Consider the following 20975-nt stretch of genomic DNA (forward strand, 5'->3'; position numbering starts at 1 on the left):
AGCACCGCCCGGCTGGCCTGGCCCGGCCCGGCCCGGCCCGGCCCGGCGCGGTGCCGCAGCACGCCGGGAGCTGTAGTCCGGAGCGGCGCTGGGTGCCCGCGCCTGCCGGGACTTGTAGTCCCGCGCCCCGGCTCCGCGGGCGCCCTGCTCCCAGGCGCTAAAGCGCGCCCGGTGCGGGCGATTTTCACCCGAACGCGGCGTTTCTCACCCCCGTGGGCAGCTCGGGAGGTTGGGTCCCGCGCAGGGGTGCTGCAGCCCCCAGCCCCGGGGTCGTGCAGCCCCCAGCCCCGGGGTCGTGCAGCACCAGCGCTGGTGTCACGCATCCCCATATTGGGCTGTTGCAGCCCCCCACACTGTGGCTGCGCAGCCCCCGGCCCCAGGGTGCTGCAGCCCTTTGCGGCAATGCTGGAGGCTCGCTGCGTTGGGCTTGCGGCACCCCGGGGAGATGAAGGGTGGCCAGGAGAAGCAGCAGCATGTCCCGCACAGCGCTGCCTGGCTCGGGGCAACCGGGGTGCGTGGCAGCCCCCCGCATGGCACCCAAAGGGCCCCACGTCCCACACAAGACGAGTAGCTGCCAGGGAAGTTTTGGAGCGTGGAGCAGGCTCAGAGGTCTCCCCACCCGCGCCTGCTGCCAGCTGGGAGCAGTGGTGGGGAGTTCCCCCTCTGCGGGGCCCAACGTGGAGGATTTGGCTGGAAACAGCAGATTTAACTGGTCACATGCCCCAGCGGGGTGACTGTCATCTGACAGGGAGAGAGGCATCAGGCAGAGGCTGGCGGGCCCCCGGCACATCTCCACGCGTGCAGGGTCAGGCCTCAGAGCAGCTCTGGGCGCCCGACGAGGGCTGCTCGGGTACCTGCTCCGGGGCACCAGGCTCCGGCACGGCACGGCCGCCGCTAGATGGAGGCACGGCGGTGTGCACAGCGCCGTGCGCGCGGCGCCGGACCGATCCGGCAGCTCCGGCAACCGATCTGACAGCCAAGTCCTGCTGGGCGGGATCCAAGCACGTCTGGGCTCTGGAGAAGTTCATGTCCAGGTCCAGAGCATGCCACCCCTCTTCTTCTGATCTCGTGTCCTTCGGGGCTGCAGTGAGCAAGAGAGATTTGTCCCTAGAGAATACAAACAGGGCGTTTTCCTCCATCTGCTGAACACAGACACATTCCTTAGTTCCTACTAAGTATCTTTCCACACTACTTTTGAATCTCTAATTTTGAAAATATATGTGAACAACTCCTCCAAACGTAATGAATTTCAAATGATTCACAAGCAGCTCATTATCCATCTACATCCTGCTCCAAACAGGTTTCCGAGGCCTCCAGCAAACGCACTGGCTCAGCCCTGGGGTCCCCTAGAAGCAGTTAAGCAAAAAGCTCCACTTGAGTTGCTCCAAGCCATTCCGGTTTTCCAGTCAGCTTGCCAGGCCCAGCAGAGATCTGGTTCCAAATCAAAAAGGTAACCCCAAATTTGTCATCACTGCAAGTTCAAAGCCTTTGTGCACATCTGAAAGTGCTTGCCACCGCCGTCTGCCTCCTCGAGAGCTGGCCCGGTGCATCCGCAACAACGAGCGTGCGCGCAGGGATGGAGGGGGGGCACCTCGCGACGTCTGGCTGTGCTGGAACTGTTTCTTCCAGTTCAGGTTCATCTCCAATTCAGTAAAGATTTATTGAGGTGGCGGTTTGTCCAGTATTTTCAGTTGGCCTCTAGCTTTTCACACATGTGTATTCATGCACGCAGCCTGAGAAGTGGAGGACTTGATAGGCAGCCTCTTGATCTGAAGAGCACCAGGCTAAAACTCTGCGTTTGTTCAATGCCTGAGTTTTGACGCAAATGGTCTTAACAAAGGTTAACTCGGTTCAGTTCCTTGGGGTGGGCAGCCTTATCCCTGCCACACAGAACCAGAGCGAGTAAGAGAATCTGAAGCTGGCGTGGGACCCCATGAGAGTAGTGTGATAGACCCAGGCCACCACACCAGGACACTTCCCATGTCACCCAGGGAACGCATCCCAACTGGCTTCACTCGCAGAGGTGCCCCTTCCCCTATCCCACACGTGTGCAAAGACCCAAGAGTCAGCTCCGGCGCCGTTTGCTTCCCCGGGACCAGCAGCGAGGAGGGCTCGGAGACCCCGCTCACGTCTGCTGGCTCTGCATCAGGCTTGGATGTGGTGCCTGCAGTGCAAGTGAAGATTTAAGAGGCATCTCAGTGCTTTTAAAAATATATAAAAGGACTCTTCTGGGCTGCCAGTGAAGACAGCATTTAGCAGAGCCTGGGTTGTCCCCGTGCCGTGACACGAGCAGGTGGCTGCTTGCTGACACTGGAGACAGATTTCACTGGGCTCCAGACCAGAAAATGCCTGGAAGCATCTACAAGCATGAAGCCAAACTCAGCCGTTGTTTTATTAAGAACAGCCACGCCAGATCTTCCCTCGGCCGCTTCCAAACAAGACAAAAGGCAGTTAGAGTCACAGCTCTTTATTCGCTACAGAGGATTTGGAGACTACTGAGTATTACACACCAGGCCAAGGGAGGAAAAGGCTGTAACTCAGATGTACTGGGGTGCTGCAACCTCTCCGTTCAGATTATATAGGATTCCTCAGCAACTGGGAAGAGTGGTTACCCAGGGAAGGGAAGGGAAGGGAAGGCTGTCCCTGGGGGGACATGTGGTGTCCCTAGGCTGACATGGCAAAGCCAACTCTGTTGTTGGCCATGTCAAAGATGGAATAATACTGCCGGAGGAAGACATTACCGAGGATCCAGAGCGGCTGGCCGCTGTCAGAAGACACGTAAGTGCTCTCAACCCCAACGGTGCAGACGCCGTTGTTCTGTTGGGGGAAAAGGAGCAAAGGCTATTTTGGTGCCAGTGAGGAGCACGGGATACAGTCTGCACCTTGAGAAATCAGCAGGAGCAAACAGATGCTTTGGCTGGAAGCAGGATTAGACCCTCCTTGCAGTCACATACACAGTGCACAAATACACTGTGACCTGGCGTGCCGGGAAATGCGGCACTCACAGGGTGCTGGGGAAGCCTCTGTGCTTGCAAAGAAATTCTGACTTTCTCCTAGGCAAAACTGCCCTATGATGGCGAACATTGGTCAGGAATAACAGAAGCAATACCTACGTTTAACACGTAGACAGATGGAGGCAGCGGTAACTGGACTCCGCTGATGGCAAAGTAGAGGGTGGGCATGTTCTGGATGTTGTTGCAGTCAACAATAAACTACAAAAGAAGAGAAGAGGGGGAAAGGGGTTAGATCAAACCATTGCCCCCATGGGAAACTTCTATCCAAATCCACACAGCTCGGCATTACTGTCTCACTGTGTCCTTGTCCTGTGGCATCAGCCCCTGCAAATTCCTCACTTGCGTGGGACATCCTTCCCACTTACCCCGTAGTTACTCTCCTGTGCACCCAGAGCCTGCAGGAACACTGGCATGTATTGTGCCGGGACAGTGAGCTGGAAGGTCCCAGTGTCCACGATGCCATGACAGCCCTGGCTGCACCAGCCTGTGGTGGACTGCCCAATGGAGAACCTGGAGACCAACAGAAAAGGTGTCACAAAAGCCTCCCCCATGCACCAAGGCCAACTCTGGGCAGCTGATGTTGCACTTACTCCTCAATACCGATCTTCCAGTAAACTTCCTGGACCACCGGTGCCCATAAAACCTCCCCTGAGTACAGCTGGGTGTCAACGCCTCCGAGGATGACCTCCCCACCGTAATCATAGGTTGGGTTACTGGAAAGACATGAGGTTAAATCAGAAACCAGGCAGACTACTAAGCAGAAAGTGATGTAACATACTGTGTGCGGGAGGAACATGTAGACAGAGAATGAATTCATAAAAGGATGAATACAGGCTCGTGTCTATGTGAGAGAGTCAGAGATCTTACCGGGAGTAATAGAAACTGAAGATGGGTTCAGAAAGCTGGTTCTGCTGCAGCATGTTCTGCATCAGAGTGTTGTAACCACTGATTGCAACAGCTGGGTAAGCCATGCCCAAAATCCCATCGAAGTCCAGGTAGTAATAGGGTCTGCTGGGCTCATCCTGGCTCAGGCCAAATTCCTGGTTCGTGACAACGATGTTCTGGATCTAGAGGGGAAGGAAACAAGCTGGGAGATGCTGGCATTTTGGACCCACCCTGATAACAATGTCCCACAGGGGTATTGCTGGGGCAGGCAGGGGTGGCCAGGAAGTTAATACTGCACTGATGATCCTGAGCTTTTTCTGGAAGGCTGTAAACTCCACCTGGAAGATTCAGGCACTAATATCTAAGATAAGGTAGTTTCAGCAGTACCCCCTCCCCAATTTTTAACCTAGTTGCAAACTTGCAGCAACAATCAGTTCTTAGTAACCCTAGCTGTAGCAACCTGTTTCCTATGACAACACATCAAAAGTCACTTACTGTCACAGTGTCGTAACCCAGCACCACAGACAAGTCACCAAACCCATAGGTCAGGGTGTAGGTGGTGCCAATGTTGGAGAAGGTCGATGACTGGCTGGGGTTGAACCTAGTGTGAGCATCTGCACAGAGAGAAAATCACAGCAATCAAGTCAGGTCCATGGTGCGTGGTGCAGCATGCCCATGCGCGCGTGGGCAGAAAGTGCCAGCGAGGGGCTTCCTGGGGATGGGAGTTGACCCAAAACAGCCCGAGTGGTCATCTGTGTGGGCAAGGAGCTGTGGCCCCCAGGAAGGATGCTCACCGCAGGCCGGCATCTGGCAATACGTGGATGGCACCCAGAGGTTGGCGGAGCCAGTGTCGAAGAGCACCCGGAAGCTCTGCGGGGGGGTCCCGATGCTGATCTCCCCAAAGTAGAAGGACTGTGGACAAGAGCGAGGGCAAGTTTCTGTGGTTCTGAACGACCGGTTTTCTGAATGAGGTTTTTCAGCTCTTTACCCCTTTCTGAGAAAGCCAAACACCTCAGACGTAGGAAGTGCTCTTAGTTCCTGCAGGCATCCCAGGTAGCTAAAGCAAAAGTGCTTTGACACGTCTACATTTAATAGAGAGGTCAGTGGCAATGCCAGGAATGGTGTCCTGAGTCTGTGACGCTCAGATTCGTCCTATAACCACCAAACTCAGCTTTTTCTGAAAGAGAAATAAAATGGGGGTAACAACTTGCTTACTTTATACCTTCCGATCATCCAAATCCCCCAAACCTTGAAGCCAGGGTATAGGAATTGCAAAATTAATACCACTTTTCAGCAGCATCCTATTGACTCGTGGTGAGGGAGAGGGAGAAATGCCTGCGAGGCTTGCGAAGCTGGCCGAGCGGCTGGATTAGGTAGCAAGGAAAGACGGAAGGAATCACAAAACGCTGGAGCCAGGGAAGAAAGGGAGCTCTGGCACTTACATCCAGGTAGTTCGTTAGTGGTTCATAAGTCACGGCGTTACTGAGCTGATACTTCCTGCCCGGGTCGCCCCTGAGGTGCTTCAGGAAACTCTCCAGCACTCCGTCCTGTGCCATTGCCTCCCGTGCGGACCTGCCCTTCCGCAGGGGGATCCTGCATGGGAGGGAGAGCGCGGCTGGGTGCTGAGCACCAGGGCTCCCCGCACGGGCTCCTTGCAGCCAGCACCTCTGCCCACTCCGGCTGGCCGGTACACTTCCCAGGGAGTCTGGGACACCCACCTCACCGCTCCTTCCACGAGCTGGAAGCAGACGACGGCCAGCACAAGCCACCTCATGGCTCTGGTTTCTCCTGCGTGTCGTGCACCTTCTCCAGCAGCACCTATATATATACTCGGGAAGCAGTGTCCGACCCTGTGCCTCCCTCCCGATGCCCAGTTTGCTTTATCTCATGCTCTCACCTGGCGTCAATATTTTCTCTGGAGTTTGCCTCCTTAGCAGGGCACTTGGACACCAGCAGAACAGCTAGCGCCTCTGATACAGAGAGCAAACGGTCAGGATCTGATAAGAAGCAAAAATCTATTGTTATCCAAATGTTAAATATTCTCCTCTCACCTTCAGCACTGGTTTGGTCTTGCCAGGGAACAAAGGCAAAAAAATGCCCTTTATATGAAATGGAAATTTATGATACCGTGTCCCTCTTTTGACCTAGCCAGGTGGCTAGGAGGATGTGCCATGGACCTGCAGTATTTCCTCATAGGAAACAACACTTAGCCCCCCATGGGGTTGTAAATCTGGTGCTTTGGAAGTGCAATGATGTCCCAAATGCTTCATGCAGCGCTGACCATATCCAAGCAAGAGAGATGCTGGGCAGTGTGTACTTAGATATTCATTTGCCATGGACTTCAGTCATGAGAGCCAGTTTCCTCCCCATGGGAAGGTGCCCAGGCTCTAATAACTATGCAAGTCCCTGCTGGGTCACCTCAGGCCGATCCAGGCATCTGGTAACTGAGCTGAAAAGGAATCTGATTTCCCATCCTCTGGCCCACATTATCAACATGGACTAGCTTCAAGACTAAGCACTTGGTCTCTCCACTCCCAGGTTAACTCAGTGAGAGCCACATTCCAGGATCACAATCATACTTACCCCAGGAAACAAGGTACAACCCAGGTCAGCCCAGTTCTACCCTAGGTCTGACAGGAGCAATTCAACATCCTTCTGTCCTTGGCTGTTGGAGCCCTTAGAACCGCTGAGGCTTGCCAGGCCATGCTGCAAGCAAGTAACGGGGGAGAGAGGGTGGTGAGGGGAGGGCAAGAACCCCAGGAGAGCCTTACTGCTCATGTTCAAGTAGTTGTTCATCGGTACGTAAAGGACATTGTGGCACTGGACTGGTATTTCCAGCCTAGGTAAGGCCTGTGGCGGCTCAGGAAATCCTCTAGCATTTCCTCCTCCTCCTCCATCTCTCCCATGCATTTGTCTTTCCTCAGATGCATTCTGCAGGGAGCAAAGATCAGTGGGGAGATGCAACAGCCTTCACACCTCCCCTGTCTGGACCCTGTTGCCGTGGCTGCTGGCCCCTGTGCCCCTCACTGCTCCCACGTCCTGGCAGAAGCACTCATGGCTCTCCTGCACTTTGCAGGGCCTTCAAGGGACAAGTCATGCAAGACTTTGCTGAGCACTTCAGCGACGCAGGGTGTCTGTGCAGTCCTGCCTACCAAGCCCACCTTGCCTGCCTCTCCAAGAGCCAAGACAAGCCACTCCACGGGTGCTGGTTTTTTTCCAGCGCTCGGCTCCTGTATGCAGTGCCCTCGGTGCCCCATAGGAGTAGCTTGAGCTCGCTGAAACCTCCACATTTTGTACAGGAGGAGAAATGCCCTTCCTGCTGTCAGCTTCTATCTAGTCTCTGTATCACTGCACTCAGCTTGTGTCAATATTTTGACACAAGCACAGAGGAGTTCGTGTCCTTTCTCTGGTGAAACTACAGAGCTATTAATACATCTGCTAATGAGCTCCAATGATAAAGAGCTTCTAAGAAACAAGTTTGGATCCAGGGAAAGGGAGGTGTTATCTGAGCTTCCACCTACCAGGGTGTTTGCTGTTGGCTGCAGTAGTTCACTGCTCCTAGGTGCCAAGGGATACTCCTTTCTGTCATAGACCACAACCTATGATACTCTAGTTATTTTTTTACCTGAGCGAATAGCCTCACTTCAGGATTTAGGGTCACTTGGATGTCATGGCTAACCTAATCTGGCCTCACATTTGACTCTGATGTAATCATAGATCTTTGTTAAATCTTATCCATCTGCAAGAAAGATTAGTCACTTCTCCCATGTATCCCTCAGCAGGTTTCCCAACACCCGGCAAGAGGGATAGATGCAGGGGACAATCAGCTCTATTTCTGGGGCTCTGCAGCTTTATTCTCAACTGATTGGAGTGACCAGTCTGGCCCTGCAAGCACCAGCAGCAGCAAGAGACAGGACAGCATGTTCTCATGGTGGCTTCAAGGTCACCACAAACTGCAAGCAAAGCAATCTCCATTGCCAGGGGCTAACCTTATATTTGCCTGATTAGGTCCTGATAAGTATCTCTCTGAACTGACTTAGCAGAACCTATCAACAAGTGGCAACTGGAGGCAAGAACTTGTATCACCCCTGTTAACAGACGTGCCAAGCACTTGCCAGTGTTGCAGCTGCAACAGCATTTGACAGCACAGAGCAGAACAGGTTTTTGGGGGCATAGTGGTGCTTGGCACCCCTTGGGGAACTCCTGTCCCTGGAGCTGTGAAGACAACCACCTAGAGCTGTGCAACGGCTACACAGTTGGCATTTAAGACCAATCTCAGTGCCCTTTTGGTACCTTGGTCCCCAATCCTGAAACCCACATGGTATTTCTTACTTGCAAAGCAGAGCCCTTGTAGGAATTAGGCTTAGGACACCTTGTCCCTCTTTGTGTCCTAATGGACAATGATGACAGGAATGGAGGTGCAGCTGAAGCCAACGGGAAGGGAATTTGGGGGATGGCAGCTGGCTGATTTTCAAGGCATAAAGTCTGCAGACCCTGTCTGAGTCCCAAAAGCCTTGCAGAGGGGACAGACCATTCATCACTGCCACTTCAAGCGCTGCCAAGCATGCAAAAACTCACTGAAGACTGAGACTCAGTCCCAGAGCCTTTAGGGGTTGACAATATGTCATATCACTTTGCAGGAAATGTAAATAAATTGACTTTAGATTTTAATGAGACCAGGGGCCGGTTCCTTGCCATTTCTACACGCTGAGTTCACAGAAATCCGCCCAGAAGTTTATGATGGCACTTGCTGCAGTGCCCCGGTGAAAGAGCAGTTAAGACACACAGCCCATCAGTCTGTGTTCAGTCATCATTCAACAAACTCAGGAGAAGGCCAGAGACAATATTGGACACCACAGCTTATTTGCAGTAACAGAGGGTGAAACACTTTTACACGGAAACCCTGGAGAGACAGAAAGGCTATACAGGCACATAAAGAATGAGAAGATTTGTCCATAGAAACTCCATAGGACTCTACGAATGCTCACTAAGGTGTATGTGGCCAGGAGAGCAACTATCTTCTGTTCAGATGGCGCTCCATTCCTTTACGCTGACAGGGCAAAGCCAACACGGTTGTTAGCCATGTCAAAGACGGAATAATACTGCTTGAGAAAGACATCACCCAGGATCCAGAGCGGCTGCCCATTCTGGGACGGCAAGTAGGTGGCCTCGATCCCAACAGTGCAGTAGCCGTTGTCCTGTTAGGGGAAAATAAAGGGAGTGAGGTGTTAGATCCCAAAGATATGCCAGGACTCTGCCAGCTGGATTGCATTCAGGGAGGAGTTGCTTGCATGCAGCGGGAGAGCATGACTTTGTCCAGGAACACCAGGTCCTTTCTGGGCCCTTGAGGACTTAGTGAGATGAAGCTGCTCAGATAATACTTACATTGATGATGTAGGCAGAGGGGCACAGTGGGAACTGAGCTCCGTTGATGATGAAGGTGACGGTGGGCAGGTACTGGACCTCATTGCAGTTAACTGCATACTGCGGAGAGAGGGTGAAAAGGTTACAGCTGTAACAGCACAGAGACAACAGCACTGACTGCGAGAGGAGAGTGTTAACCATGAACCCTCCACACAGGGGCAACATACACTTTATAAAGTCCAGGCAGTGCCATGTCTTCACATCCCTCCCTTATATGCAAGCAGCCTACGGCATCATGCTTCTCAGATGCCACGTGAGTTTTGCAGGATCTCTTAAAACCCAGGATAGCTTGCTTTCTATGCAAGCCTCCCCACTGCTCCTTTCACTTCTCCAAAGCAACCCCAACACTTACACCATAACTGGTCTGCTGGGCACCCACAGCCTGAAGGAAGCTGACCATATACTGCTGGGGCACTGTGAGCAAGAATGTCCCAGTATCCACGATGGCCTGGCAGCCCTGGCTGCACCAGCCTGTCGCTGACTCTCCAATAGCAAATCTAGAAAGAGAAACAGGAGAAAGACATCACTTACTTACAAAAATGCACTGGCAATTAATTTTTCTCAGCTGGATCTAAAAGTCCAGAGAGCCTCTGAAATTCAATGCATAAACTCCAGCTTTGGGCCATTTCTGCTGCAATAGCTCCCGATTTATCTGGAGCACAACTCTGTAATGCTCTCGTTCAGCACCCGTTGTGGTGGGACTAAGCTGTCCTGCGTGGATCATGCCTATCACATCGATGTGTGGCTGTATGAATGCAACTCACTCATCAATTGCAATCTGCCAGTAAACCTCCTGGGTCACTGGTGCCCATATAATCTCGCCAGAGAACAGCAGAGTGTCAACTCCTCCAAGAATGAGCTCTCCTCCATAATCATAGGTGGGCTGGCTGCAAAAACAGAGTGAAATCATCAGAGATCAATAATTCAGTGCCATACAAATAGGTTAGCAAGGCACAAATTCATGAGGAACTTGCATGTGGACAGTCAGATGGAGACTGGTATGCATGAGATGCACTGAGACTGGCAGGTAGGTGTGCACAGGCAGATTTTACCGAGAGAAGTAGAAGCTGAAGATAGGCTGAGTCAGCTGGTTCTGTAGCAGCATGCCCTGCAGAGCAGTGGGCGTTCCTCCCACTGCCAGCGAAGGGTAGGCCATTCCCAGGATCCCATCAAAATTGGCATAGTAGAAAGGCTGCGCTGGTTCATCCTCACTGAGCCCAAACTCCTGGTTTGTGACCCTGATGCTCTGGATCTGGAAGGAAAGGGAACTTCAACTCCAGCCTGTGCTTTCACACAAAACTGGAGCAATGACCAGATCTGATGACCAACACTCTAAAAGCCCAAATAAAGAACACTGCAAGATCACAGCTGGTGAAAACACTGCCAAGCAGTACTGGAAATTAGTAGGAATCATGCTGATTAAAACAAAGTAAAAACCAGCTGGGTAATTTAAGGTGGCAATGACTACCTCATATTGGTTCTACCTAACTCAGACCCTGGTTTACCCAAGTCTTGTCTTCACAAGACACGAAATCTGCCCTTAGCCATCCTTCAGACTCTTTCCATCACAGTATTCTGCTGGTTCTAGGGACACAGCTCCTGGAAAGATGCGTGACTGTGCAGGGTAAGGTGTACTTACTGTTAGCGTGTCGTAACCCAGCAGAACCGTGAGTGCACCGCTGCCATAAGAGAGGGTGTAGGTCTGACTGTTGTTGGTGAAGGTAGAGGACTGGCTGGGATTGAACCTTGCATGATTTGCTGTGTGAGAGAGAAGACAGCAAGCTCCTGGACATGTTCTCTTCTGACCATCAACGCTGCACTGGTAAGCCCTGCCAGGATAACACTTCTAAATCAACTTCTCAGGGAGTGAACAAGTCCTGAACAACAGAGCAGGGTGTTTGCCTTGCAGTTCTTTCTAAGAGTTTTTGCATACACTTTCTCTCTCTCTCTTTCTCTCTCTCATTTAAGGGAATGGCTGCAGTGATCATAACTATATTAGCTACCCAGTGTGAGCAAACCCATCGAGTTAAATCCCCACCGCTCTCTTGCAGTCAGTAAGTTATAATCAAATAAGATCTGCTGGAGATGGGACAATAGCTCCCTGATTCATAGCTTTGATGCTCAGTCTAGTCATGAAATCTTAAACACAGGCATCGTGATTGCCAACACACTGAGGACACTCACGATGGCCACAGAGTTTTGGACACCTTCATTAGCCAACTGCATAAAGAAAGAGGGATGTAACATGTGTTTTCCAAGAAAGCACCAGACAGACACTAGCCAATACAGGGGAGCAGCTATCCCAAGCAGTGCGCAGGATGAATTTGGGTCTGGCACTGCAGTTTTCCTCATCTGATCAGAATACGTTGCATCTCTCAGGGTGTTTCACACAGAACAAGCATCAGCCACTTTCAGCAGCTGAAGGTACTCACTGCAGGCCACTGTCTGGCAGTATATGGACGGCACCCACAGGTTGGAGGAGCCAGTGTCAAAGAGCACCAGGAAGTTCTGTGGAGGGGTCCCAATGCTGATCTCCCCAAAGTAGGAGGACTGCAGGAAAGAGAGGATATCTCTGAGGCTGGAGTGTTGCCCCAAGGATCAGGAACAGAATTAGACTTTTGCCTCCCAGTCCTGTGCTGGGATTCCAATCACACTTCACAGAGATGCTGGAGAACACCAAGCTGACCCTTACAAATAACAAGGTAGGTGGGAAGGGACTGAATGCCAACCATGCTTTTTTTTCTCCCAAATATAGTAATATTAAATATTCCTTTTGTTCATCAGGCTATATTCGATTTCTTTTCGAATTTCTCAGTGCTCACAAATTAAAACATACAGACCTTTTCCAGGTAGAAGAACAGTGTGCTGTGTTTGGTTGACTTGTGTCACAACAAAAGGTCATGTGGTTTAGCCAGGTCAATGTAAATGATGAACGTTTCTATAGAAAGGAATAGCTTTTCTCAGGCAGATGACTTGGCTGTGGAAAACTTAGAAAAGTCTACTGTAGAAGCATAAAAAAGAGTAAAGAAAAGAAATCTCACACTCCTAGTGGCCTACGAGTAAGCAGATTGCTTTAACAGCTGGAAAGAAAGAAGGGAATGAGTGTGACGGACAGACGAAGACAGAAGAACCTGCAATACTTACATCCAGATGGCTAGCCATTGGCTCATACACAACAGAGTTCTCATTGAAGCGATATTTCCTGACTGGATCGTATTTAATTTTTTTCAAGTAGTCCTCCAGCACTCCTGCCTTCCTCATTTCCTCCCGTATAGACTCAATTTTCTTCAGTTTGATTCTGCACAGAGCAAAAAAAAATTTAAAAAGCAGTGAATCAGCGGAACATGTGGGGCTTTCCAAATTCTCTCTTCTTTGGGCTCCTGAGCCCTGCCATGATGGGCTTCCCTCCACTGGGTTGCTTTGTGCTGCTCTGCGCAAATCCCCTCCAAGCAAGGGACACAGCCCGGACTAGGACTGGTGCTGGTGTAGCCATGATCATCCATGAAGATACATGAAGCAAGATTCATAAGGAAAGGTGTTAGCCTTGGTTAGAGTCCTGGGGAAGCTGTACAGCACACACACCATGAAAAAAAAAAGCAGCTATTCTCCATTATTTAAATTTTTATCCATTTATTCTTGCAGCATCTGCTCCAAGAAACCCACCTTACAACCCCCTCTGAGAGCTGGAGGCATACTAGGGCCGGGATAAGCCACTTCATGTTTCAGGAGTTGTCCAACGGTCTGTACACACCGTCTCAGAGACCGCAGCAGGCTGCGCTGAAGTCTCCTGCCCAGACTCCCGGGTTTTATACCTGGAAAGCAGTGACTCACTCTCTTATCTGCTGACCTCCATTTTCCATTACTGTGACCCATGTCATCAGCATCAACAATTTCTTTGTGTTTTGGTCCACAAGGAGTTTGGGAAGTTTGTGTCCTTAGAGGAGCATTAAGATGAGAATAGAGCAACTCATGTCTTTGATAGCAGGAACAAAGAATTAACATCTGATAATAGGAAAATTCTTATCTCAACGAAGACAGGAGTTATCAAAACATCAACATGCTGCAGCATTATCTATTTCTTCAAAGTTTTTCAAAGACCTGTTGCTTTCCTCACCAGAGTACACTGCAAAGACCTATAGACGGCTTCTTGCTCCCAGCCCCAGGGGTTAAGCAAGACAGTGCTTTGCCCAAGAGGTTCATTCTCCTGCAGTTTCCAGCACAGTCCTATCTTCTTGTCATTTTTTCTCCACTTCTTCATCAGCTTCATAGTCCTCCGCTGTCCCAGTGCAATGTATTCTTTCCTCCAAGTACAGCTAGTCTGCATGGGCTGTACAGCTATATCCTGCCTCTGCTTTCACATAAGTATTTTGGACAAAAATCACATATTTTTCTATTAGTTTTTTTAAAATCTTTGTGGAGCAATTAATCTCCTTTTTGTCACATGTTAAAAGGCAGGTGTTTTGCCTACCTGCATCAGATGACCTACCCCCCCAAAAAAGATTTGTGATGCTGGTGACCATGCTGCAGTAGTCCTGCTGTCCTTCACACTTGCATGCAAAGACAGGAAAATTGCTTGTTTGCTTTCCTTCTGTGGAAAAAAAAAGAGAACCAAAACCACTGAGGCTTCCCAAAGTGCTAACACGACACAACAAACTAACGCAACACAGCAAACATACCCAAACATTTTCAGTTATAACCTCAACTTTTTCTAGTAATAGGAACATTGAGGGAGATGTTTTCCATTTTCCTCAACATGTTTTGTGTAAACCCATCGCTACAGAAATTTCTATAGAAATGTAGCCTGTAGCATGTTACGTGTAACACAGGGATGTCATTCCCGGATAACCCATTCCCTTAGCGTCTTCATTGCCTCTGGATCCAGGGCTTTGGCACAGCATCACGAACAGTGCTCTGCTCCCTGCAAAGCTCAGACCAGGGTGGACAACAGCCACTCCTGGCCAGTGGGCTCAGCAAAATTTGGGTTTCCACTGAGACCAGGGGAGCTGCTGAGTGCTCAGCGCTTTTGGAAACCTGCTCAGAATTGCGTAACGGGCAGTTTAACCCAGTGTTTTATACTCATTCAGCAACTGTCGAGGGATAATCAGGTTGTGAATCCCACAGCTAAATAACTGCTCTCCACCTCTCAAGGAGCTCCGAAGGCAGTCTGACACACAGCCGTTTAATCAGCAGCAATGGAGAGCGCCAGCTGCCCTGCACACGCTGACGAGAGGCTAAAGAGGGACCTCAGGTCCATCAAGAACGAAATGAGCTGTCTGGAGAAACACAGCATGAAACCATCAGTGTGCAATGCCACCGTTGCTGGGCCAGACGTTTGTCTGCCTCTCCAGGCAGGTGGGGACAAGCCAACGTTATCTAGGATCCAGCCAGGCCTGGGAAGGGGAACAGGGCAGCAGCCGTCGTGCTAAAGCCTTCTTTGGAGGAGCAGATTGCAGCTGAGCTCAAGGCAGAGACTCTGGCCTCTGCCTCAGCTGCGTGACATTTCTGGACACTCACACTGCAGCACGTTCTCCAGGACACCTCCACGAGCTGAAGCAGAGCCTGGCCAAGACAAGCTCCTGCATGAGAGTTGATTCCTCTGCAACCAGCTCCCCATATACAACATCCCAGCGATCTCCTTGGATGTTGTTTAAGTGCCTCCAATCTGAGCAGCTTGCTTTTTTCCACACGGGGGAAAAGCCTACTCTCCATTATCTGCCGTTAGCCCAGTGTCACTGTCACTGTGCTCATCCAGTGTCAATGCTTTGCACATATTTTATTCCCTCAGGAGCACTGGGAAGTGTGTGTCCTTTGCCGGATATTGAGACTATAACAAGGCAATTATCTTGTTTGCTAGCAGGATTGATAGAAAGATCAACTTATTAAGATTGGATAAAAGGCAAATTCTGGCTGAAAGCAAAGAGCAGTTATCAAAACGTCAATATACTGAGTGTTATCTGCAGGTCCCCATAGGGACTCTGGCTTGCCAAAAGACAAAGGAATAAGGTGCCCTCTGCAGCACACAGAAACATACTCTACTTTTGTTGCTTTTTTTACCCCCAAATTAAACAGCTTTTGTATGTTGAGTCATTTAGTTTAAATGAGAATCAAGGATTTACTGTTTCTGACATCAAAAATTGTGCTGGCTTGAGCAGAACAGAGTTTAGACAACTTATTTTTCCTCCCAGCTCCAAGGCCCTTTGAGCAGCACTCACCCAAACAGATCTCTAATGCAGGACTTCTCCTCAGGGCCGAGGCTCTGCTAATTTCCCTTTCTTTGCTTACAGCTTTTTTTCTGTATTGGTTTAATGTTTTCATCTTGCACGCAAGCATGCTCCAGTCCAGGGAATCCTGTTTCCTCTGCTCAGCAGATAACAGCAGACCCTCGTTACATCCCATAGCCACCTCCTCCAACCCTCCTGGGACACTGGAGCTGCGCAAAAACAGCAAATGAGATGAGACGAGCTGTGAGTAGAAGGTTTCCTTGCTATCTCGAGGGCTTAAACCATCAACTTTCAACACAAGCCAACAAATCCTATTAAACTAACAGGCCAAACAGCCACTAAAGATGCAGGCATTCTACAAAATTCCCCATTTCCCCAAACCCACTACCTCCCACAAAGCGTTTCACGGGATTAAGAACGGCATATAAAGGGAAATGGGGCATTCAGCTTCCCCTGTCACCCAAAGACTTCTGCTGCCTGCAGGCACCTCTGACCAGTGCAGGCTGGGGAGAAAAGCCTGTTCACAAAGCGACTGCAATCACTCTTTAATCTCCTCCTAGTCTGCTTTAGTTTCTGCTGCTCTGACAGCAATCCCATAGAAAAGTGACTGGTCCCAGCTCCAGGGCAACTTACCACCCTGACTCCTGGGCCTTGGCCCCAGTCACAAGATATTGCTATTTACCTCAACAAACGATAGCTTCAACTTGGACACAAATGTGGGACTGCCAGGAGATTCCCCTGATCATTAGACAAAGACTGTAGCTCTCACAAGCATGTGTCAGCTAAAACCTTCCCTGGAAGTACCAAATCCCATCTTGCAATTAGTGAGCAGAAATCTGAGTAAATCCAATTTTCCATGCGCTGTTATTCCCCTTGCATGTACTGGGAGACATGCAGATGGAAAGAGGCAAGAGTTATCAGGCTCATGGAAAGGAGAGAGGGGTGAAGTTAGTTAGCAATTGTTTCAAGTCTGAGATATTCCTTTTTAAAATACGTGACCACTTTCTATGTCTTTTAGCTAAATAACATCCTTGTGCTTCGTTTAAGTTTGTTCCTGCTCAGAATAGGCTACTTGTAAATCTGGCAGTGACATCTGCTTTCACTCTCTGTTTTTTGGAGCGCGTTCTAGAAAAGATAGATTCACTTTATCTTATTTTTATGGTGTTTTTATTTATTTGCAGTTGCTTTTGCAAAGAAACCCAAACTTTCATCATACAGATTTCACAGGAGAGAGATTGCAAATTTTGCAGACGTGGATGAAGGGAAGAAACTCCAGATGCTCTGACACACAGAGGCACGAGGAGCTGCTATGACGGGTAAGTAGAAGCAGCAACACCGTCAGCATGGGAGCCAGTTCTGCTTACACAGCAGTGGCAAAGCCCACTTGGTTGTTGCCCAGGTCATAGACGGAGTAGTAAGACCTCAGGAAGACGTCCCCAAGAATCCACAGGAGCTGTCCATTCTGGGATGCCAGGTAGGTAGGTTCAATTCCAACGGTGCAGTAGTCACTGTCGCTCTGTTGGGCAGAAATAATTGTTAAAAAGCTCCAGAGTTCTGGCTACCACCCACTGCCCATCAGCCACCCACCAGGTGTGGCTTATTCAGGCACAGCTGTGGCCAGTGCACCCATAGCCAGACAGCAGCTCTCCCTTAGCAGGAGAGCTTCTGTGCAAGGCAGATGCCATGGAGCGAGGCACACAGGAGCCAGATGAGCCATGAGATGATATACCTGGAGCATGTAGGCAGAGGGAGGCAAGGGGAAGCTGGTGCCACTGATGACGAAGGTGAGGGTGGGCATGCTCTCGATGTTGCTGCAGCTAGCCACGTACTAGGGAAAGAGTAAGCCATCGCTAGTTTATATCTGATGCACTTGGTACAGGCACATCATGGTGTTTCCCAGGATACCAGTGACAGGCTGCCAGAAGAAGCTGTCACCCAGGAATAGAACCAGGAATCCAGACATCTGAACTTTATATATTCTGTCATTTCCTCTGCAGAGATTAGACCAAAACTTGGAAGATTTCCTATGTCCCTCCAATCTCATTGCTGAATGACATCTGCCTGCCCCAGGCACATCTCCATTTTCTATTTATTTTATTTATTTACTTTTTTTTTGGTCGAGCCTGATTGCCTTACCTGGCCATCACTATCAGCTTCAGCTCCAATGTATTCCATCAGATCAGAAAAGACCTCCTGAGGAACAGTGAGGAGGGAGGTTCCGGTGTCAACAATTCCCTGGCAGCCCTCGCTACACCAGCCACTGGTCTCTCCACCAATGGAGAAACTATAGAAACAGAGAAAAAGCTGCAAGTAAAGCATGCTCAACTCTGCTGCAGAACAAATGGAGGACAGGAGCACTGTGGATGAGGAACGCTCAGATGCTTCCTCCAACATCTGCACTTTTAAAAGGGTGAGTTTCTATGGTTATATACAGGCAGAAGCAAGCCCCCAGAGCCCAAACTGTCCAAGATATGAAGTCTCTGAATCATGATCCAGAGTGACTGGACCCGACAGAAAAGTTCTTGTTGTAGCCACAGGTCTAAGAACAGCTAAAACTGGTACAGAGGAAACAGAATAAAGTCCCATTTTACCTTTCAATCCCAATCTGCCAGTAGGTAGTCTGGGTGACAGGAGTCCAGGTGATCTGGCCTGTGTACAGGCTGGAGTCAACACCTCCCAAGACAAGCTCACCCCCTTCGCTGCCCTCCTGTCTGCAAGAGAAAAGCACAAGCAAAATACCTGGTTACTTGTGGTGATTAACAGCCACCAATACCAGCCTATTGGAAGGGGATGCAGACTAAACAGAAGAGGGAGGCGTAAATACTGAACGAACAGGAAAGCAGGAATGAAGTGTAAACTGCCAGATTCTCCTGAAGGTGTTAGAAATCCATGAGGTTTGCAATAAAAGGGAATAATCTTGGGAAGCACAAAGGCAACACAAGGTAAAAGGGGAAGAGCCACATCCTTACCCACTCAGGTAGAAGCTAAAGATGGGGGCATCAAGCAGGTCTTCCTGCATCAAGCCCTGCATCACAGTGGTGGCACCCCCAGCAGAAATGGAAGGGTAGGCCATACCCAGGATGCCGTCAAACTGAGCGTACACAAAGTTGGTGCCAGGCTCAGTCTCACTCAGGCCAAACTCCTGGTTTGTGATGGAAAGGCTCTGGATCTAGGGCACAAAAGAAAGCAGGCACAGCTTATCTGAGTGCAGCACAGAGTATCACTACCCAAGGGCAAGCAGCACGGGCACTGTGACAGCCAGGCTATGTGCCAGGAGCACTAAGCCAAAACAAGTACCTGCCTGACCAAATAACGGCTCTGCCATCCTACCACTACGCCTGAAAGCCATGTACCACATACACGAAACAAGAGATTTTCCATTCCAGCCAGGCAATAGAGCTCCCCCTTTTGCTCACAAGGGAGCATTTTATGTTTCTAGAAATGAACAACTCAGATTTTTCCAGGTACATGCTCTGGACATGCACTTCACAGGCACAGGATGTGGGCAGGTGGCCTTTTTCAGTGCGCTGCTGCTGACCAAAATGCAGAGCAAAGCCAGAGGTGCCCCTTCCTCCCCCAGCTGAAGTGTCACTTACTGTAACAGTATCATAGCCAAGAATCCCACTGAGGCTGCCAGTTCCATACTGTATGGAGAAGTACTCATCCTGAGTTGAAAACGTGGAGGACTCGCTGGGGTTGAACAAATTGTGGTTGGCTAAATTGGAAAAGCAAAACAGAAGAGCATGAACTTTCAGCTCATACAAATGAAGGCTGCAGACTCACAGATGGAGAGATCCTGATCAGAGACCATCTTCAGTGCAAGCAATAGGGGAAATCAGAGCATAATTTTCCATCATCCTCCCTGCACAGGAGTTACTCACTGCAGGCCTCGCTCTGGCAATACGTGGATGGCACCCACAGGTTGGAGGAGCCAGTATCGAAGAGCACTAAGAAGCTCTGTGGGGGGGTCCCGATGCTGATGGGCCCATAGTAGGACATCTAGAAGAAAGGGGACATATTTTTATATCCCACATTACTCTGGCCAACAGCACCGCGAGTGCACCTGCTGCTTCTCAGCCGATGCAACCATCGGCATTACAGGACTGTGGGTTCCTAATGACAGTTCATGGGGCTTCTATCATGGAAGAGCCAGTTAAAGCTCTTCCTTGAAAATTTAGACTTTCTTGCTCTAGGAGATTAAATTAAAATAATGAGGTAAATTTTGCCTGGCACACAGCAATTGCTCTCTGCTTGGGTTCTCTAGCTAGGAAAAGCAATTGGTGGAAGCCAGGATGGCACAGGCATGTCTGAAGCAGCTGTGTTTATGAACTGCTCGCAAGCATGCTCATTCTTTATACAATGCTGCACGAGCTGGTTTCAGCTTATTTCCAAAACAGAGAACATAGCACACAGCTGAACAGCTCACATCCACATTGAAATAAATACTCCTCTTTTCCTACGCAACTATAAGAACTGCTCCTGAAATAAACTGTTGGGCTCAAAGTCTGACATGTAACTTCTCAAATTTCTCTCTCTATTCCTGCTCCATTCCTCCCATCTCTACACTTACTTTTCCTCCCTTATTTTTAGCAGCCAGTGGATACTCACATCCATGCTGTTAGACAGGGGCTCGTAGGCAGAGGCAAAGTTATTGAAGAATTTGTAGGCAGGGTCATAGTGGCGGTGTTTCTCAAGGTATTTGTGGAGCACACCCTTCTCCTTCATTGTTTCCCTTATGGACTTGCCTTTCTTCAAAGGAATTCTGCATGCATGCAATTAGCAAAATGTCATCAAATCAGTGTGATATCAAGTGGCTCTTTGCTTCCCATCACACCCCCTAATTTTGACTCCTCCTATTCCTCTTCCATCCTCTTTCCATTCCTCCCCTGCCTGATTATACTCCTGTGTACAGATTTTTTTCCAGTGTGTTGATCTGGATTGATGAGAGTGTTTCTAGAGGAATATGGTCTAGTCTGGCCACTGGAAAAGTCCTGTGCTTTGGATCCCGACCCCTTCAACTAATGAAAAATGAGTTTGATCTCAGGCCTGCCTTTGCAATGATCCTTATTAGTGTGGCCTCTTTGGGATACAATAAGCAGTATCAGGGAAAGCCAAGAGTAAGGCAAAGGCAGTGAGAAATTGTTCAGTGTTAATGCAAAAACCATGACCATTTTCTAAAGCCTAAGTCATAACAGCAAGCACTGGCCCAGGACAAAACCTAAGACTCCCAACACACATTTCACATTGCTCCTCTTTCTGACTCACCACTATGCTGGAAACAACTAAAATGCTCATGTGGTTATTCTGTACTTACTTCACCAGCCCCTCAGAGAGGTGGAAGCAGACCAGAGCGAGGATCAGCCACTTCATGATGATCTTCTCTGTCAGGCAGTTTCTGAAGAGAGACTCTGCGTATTCCTGGATCCCACAC

At 49.6% G+C, this 20975-nt stretch overlaps 3 protein-coding genes across 3 annotated transcripts; all 3 read right to left on the bottom strand.

Moving 5' to 3' along the window:
* Positions 1-2480: 2480 nt before the first annotated feature.
* Positions 2481-5673, bottom strand: LOC146592665 (pepsin B-like). The gene is made up of 9 exons (XM_085310648.1): positions 5618-5673; positions 5342-5492; positions 4694-4811; positions 4395-4513; positions 3882-4081; positions 3605-3727; positions 3380-3524; positions 3114-3212; positions 2481-2817 (listed from the first exon to the last, which is right to left on the bottom strand). Exons 1-9 carry the CDS (start codon positions 5671-5673, stop codon positions 2665-2667), a joined length of 1164 nt encoding a protein of 387 aa, XP_085166774.1. The 3' UTR covers positions 2481-2664.
* A 3118-nt stretch (positions 5674-8791) lies between these two features.
* On the bottom strand, positions 8792-12623 carry LOC146592666 (pepsin B-like). Its single transcript, XM_085310649.1, has 8 exons — positions 12468-12623; positions 11756-11873; positions 10963-11081; positions 10376-10575; positions 10088-10210; positions 9676-9820; positions 9285-9383; positions 8792-9097 (listed from the first exon to the last, which is right to left on the bottom strand). Exons 1-8 carry the CDS (start codon positions 12582-12584, stop codon positions 8945-8947), a joined length of 1074 nt encoding a protein of 357 aa, XP_085166775.1. The 5' UTR covers positions 12585-12623; the 3' UTR covers positions 8792-8944.
* A 4060-nt stretch (positions 12624-16683) lies between these two features.
* On the bottom strand, positions 16684-20919 carry LOC146592667 (gastricsin-like). The gene is made up of 9 exons (XM_085310637.1): positions 20859-20919; positions 20153-20306; positions 19426-19543; positions 19141-19259; positions 18514-18713; positions 18136-18255; positions 17681-17828; positions 17274-17372; positions 16684-17060 (listed from the first exon to the last, which is right to left on the bottom strand). The coding sequence occupies exons 1-9, from the start codon at positions 20912-20914 to the stop codon at positions 16905-16907; spliced, it is 1170 nt and encodes a 389-aa protein (XP_085166763.1). The 5' UTR covers positions 20915-20919; the 3' UTR covers positions 16684-16904.
* Positions 20920-20975: the final 56 nt, after the last annotated feature.

This window comes from Rhea americana, unplaced genomic scaffold (genome assembly GCF_003343005.1).
Source record: "Rhea americana isolate MKP2758 unplaced genomic scaffold, rheAme1 scaffold_321, whole genome shotgun sequence".
Classification (NCBI taxonomy): Eukaryota; Metazoa; Chordata; class Aves; order Rheiformes; family Rheidae; genus Rhea; species Rhea americana.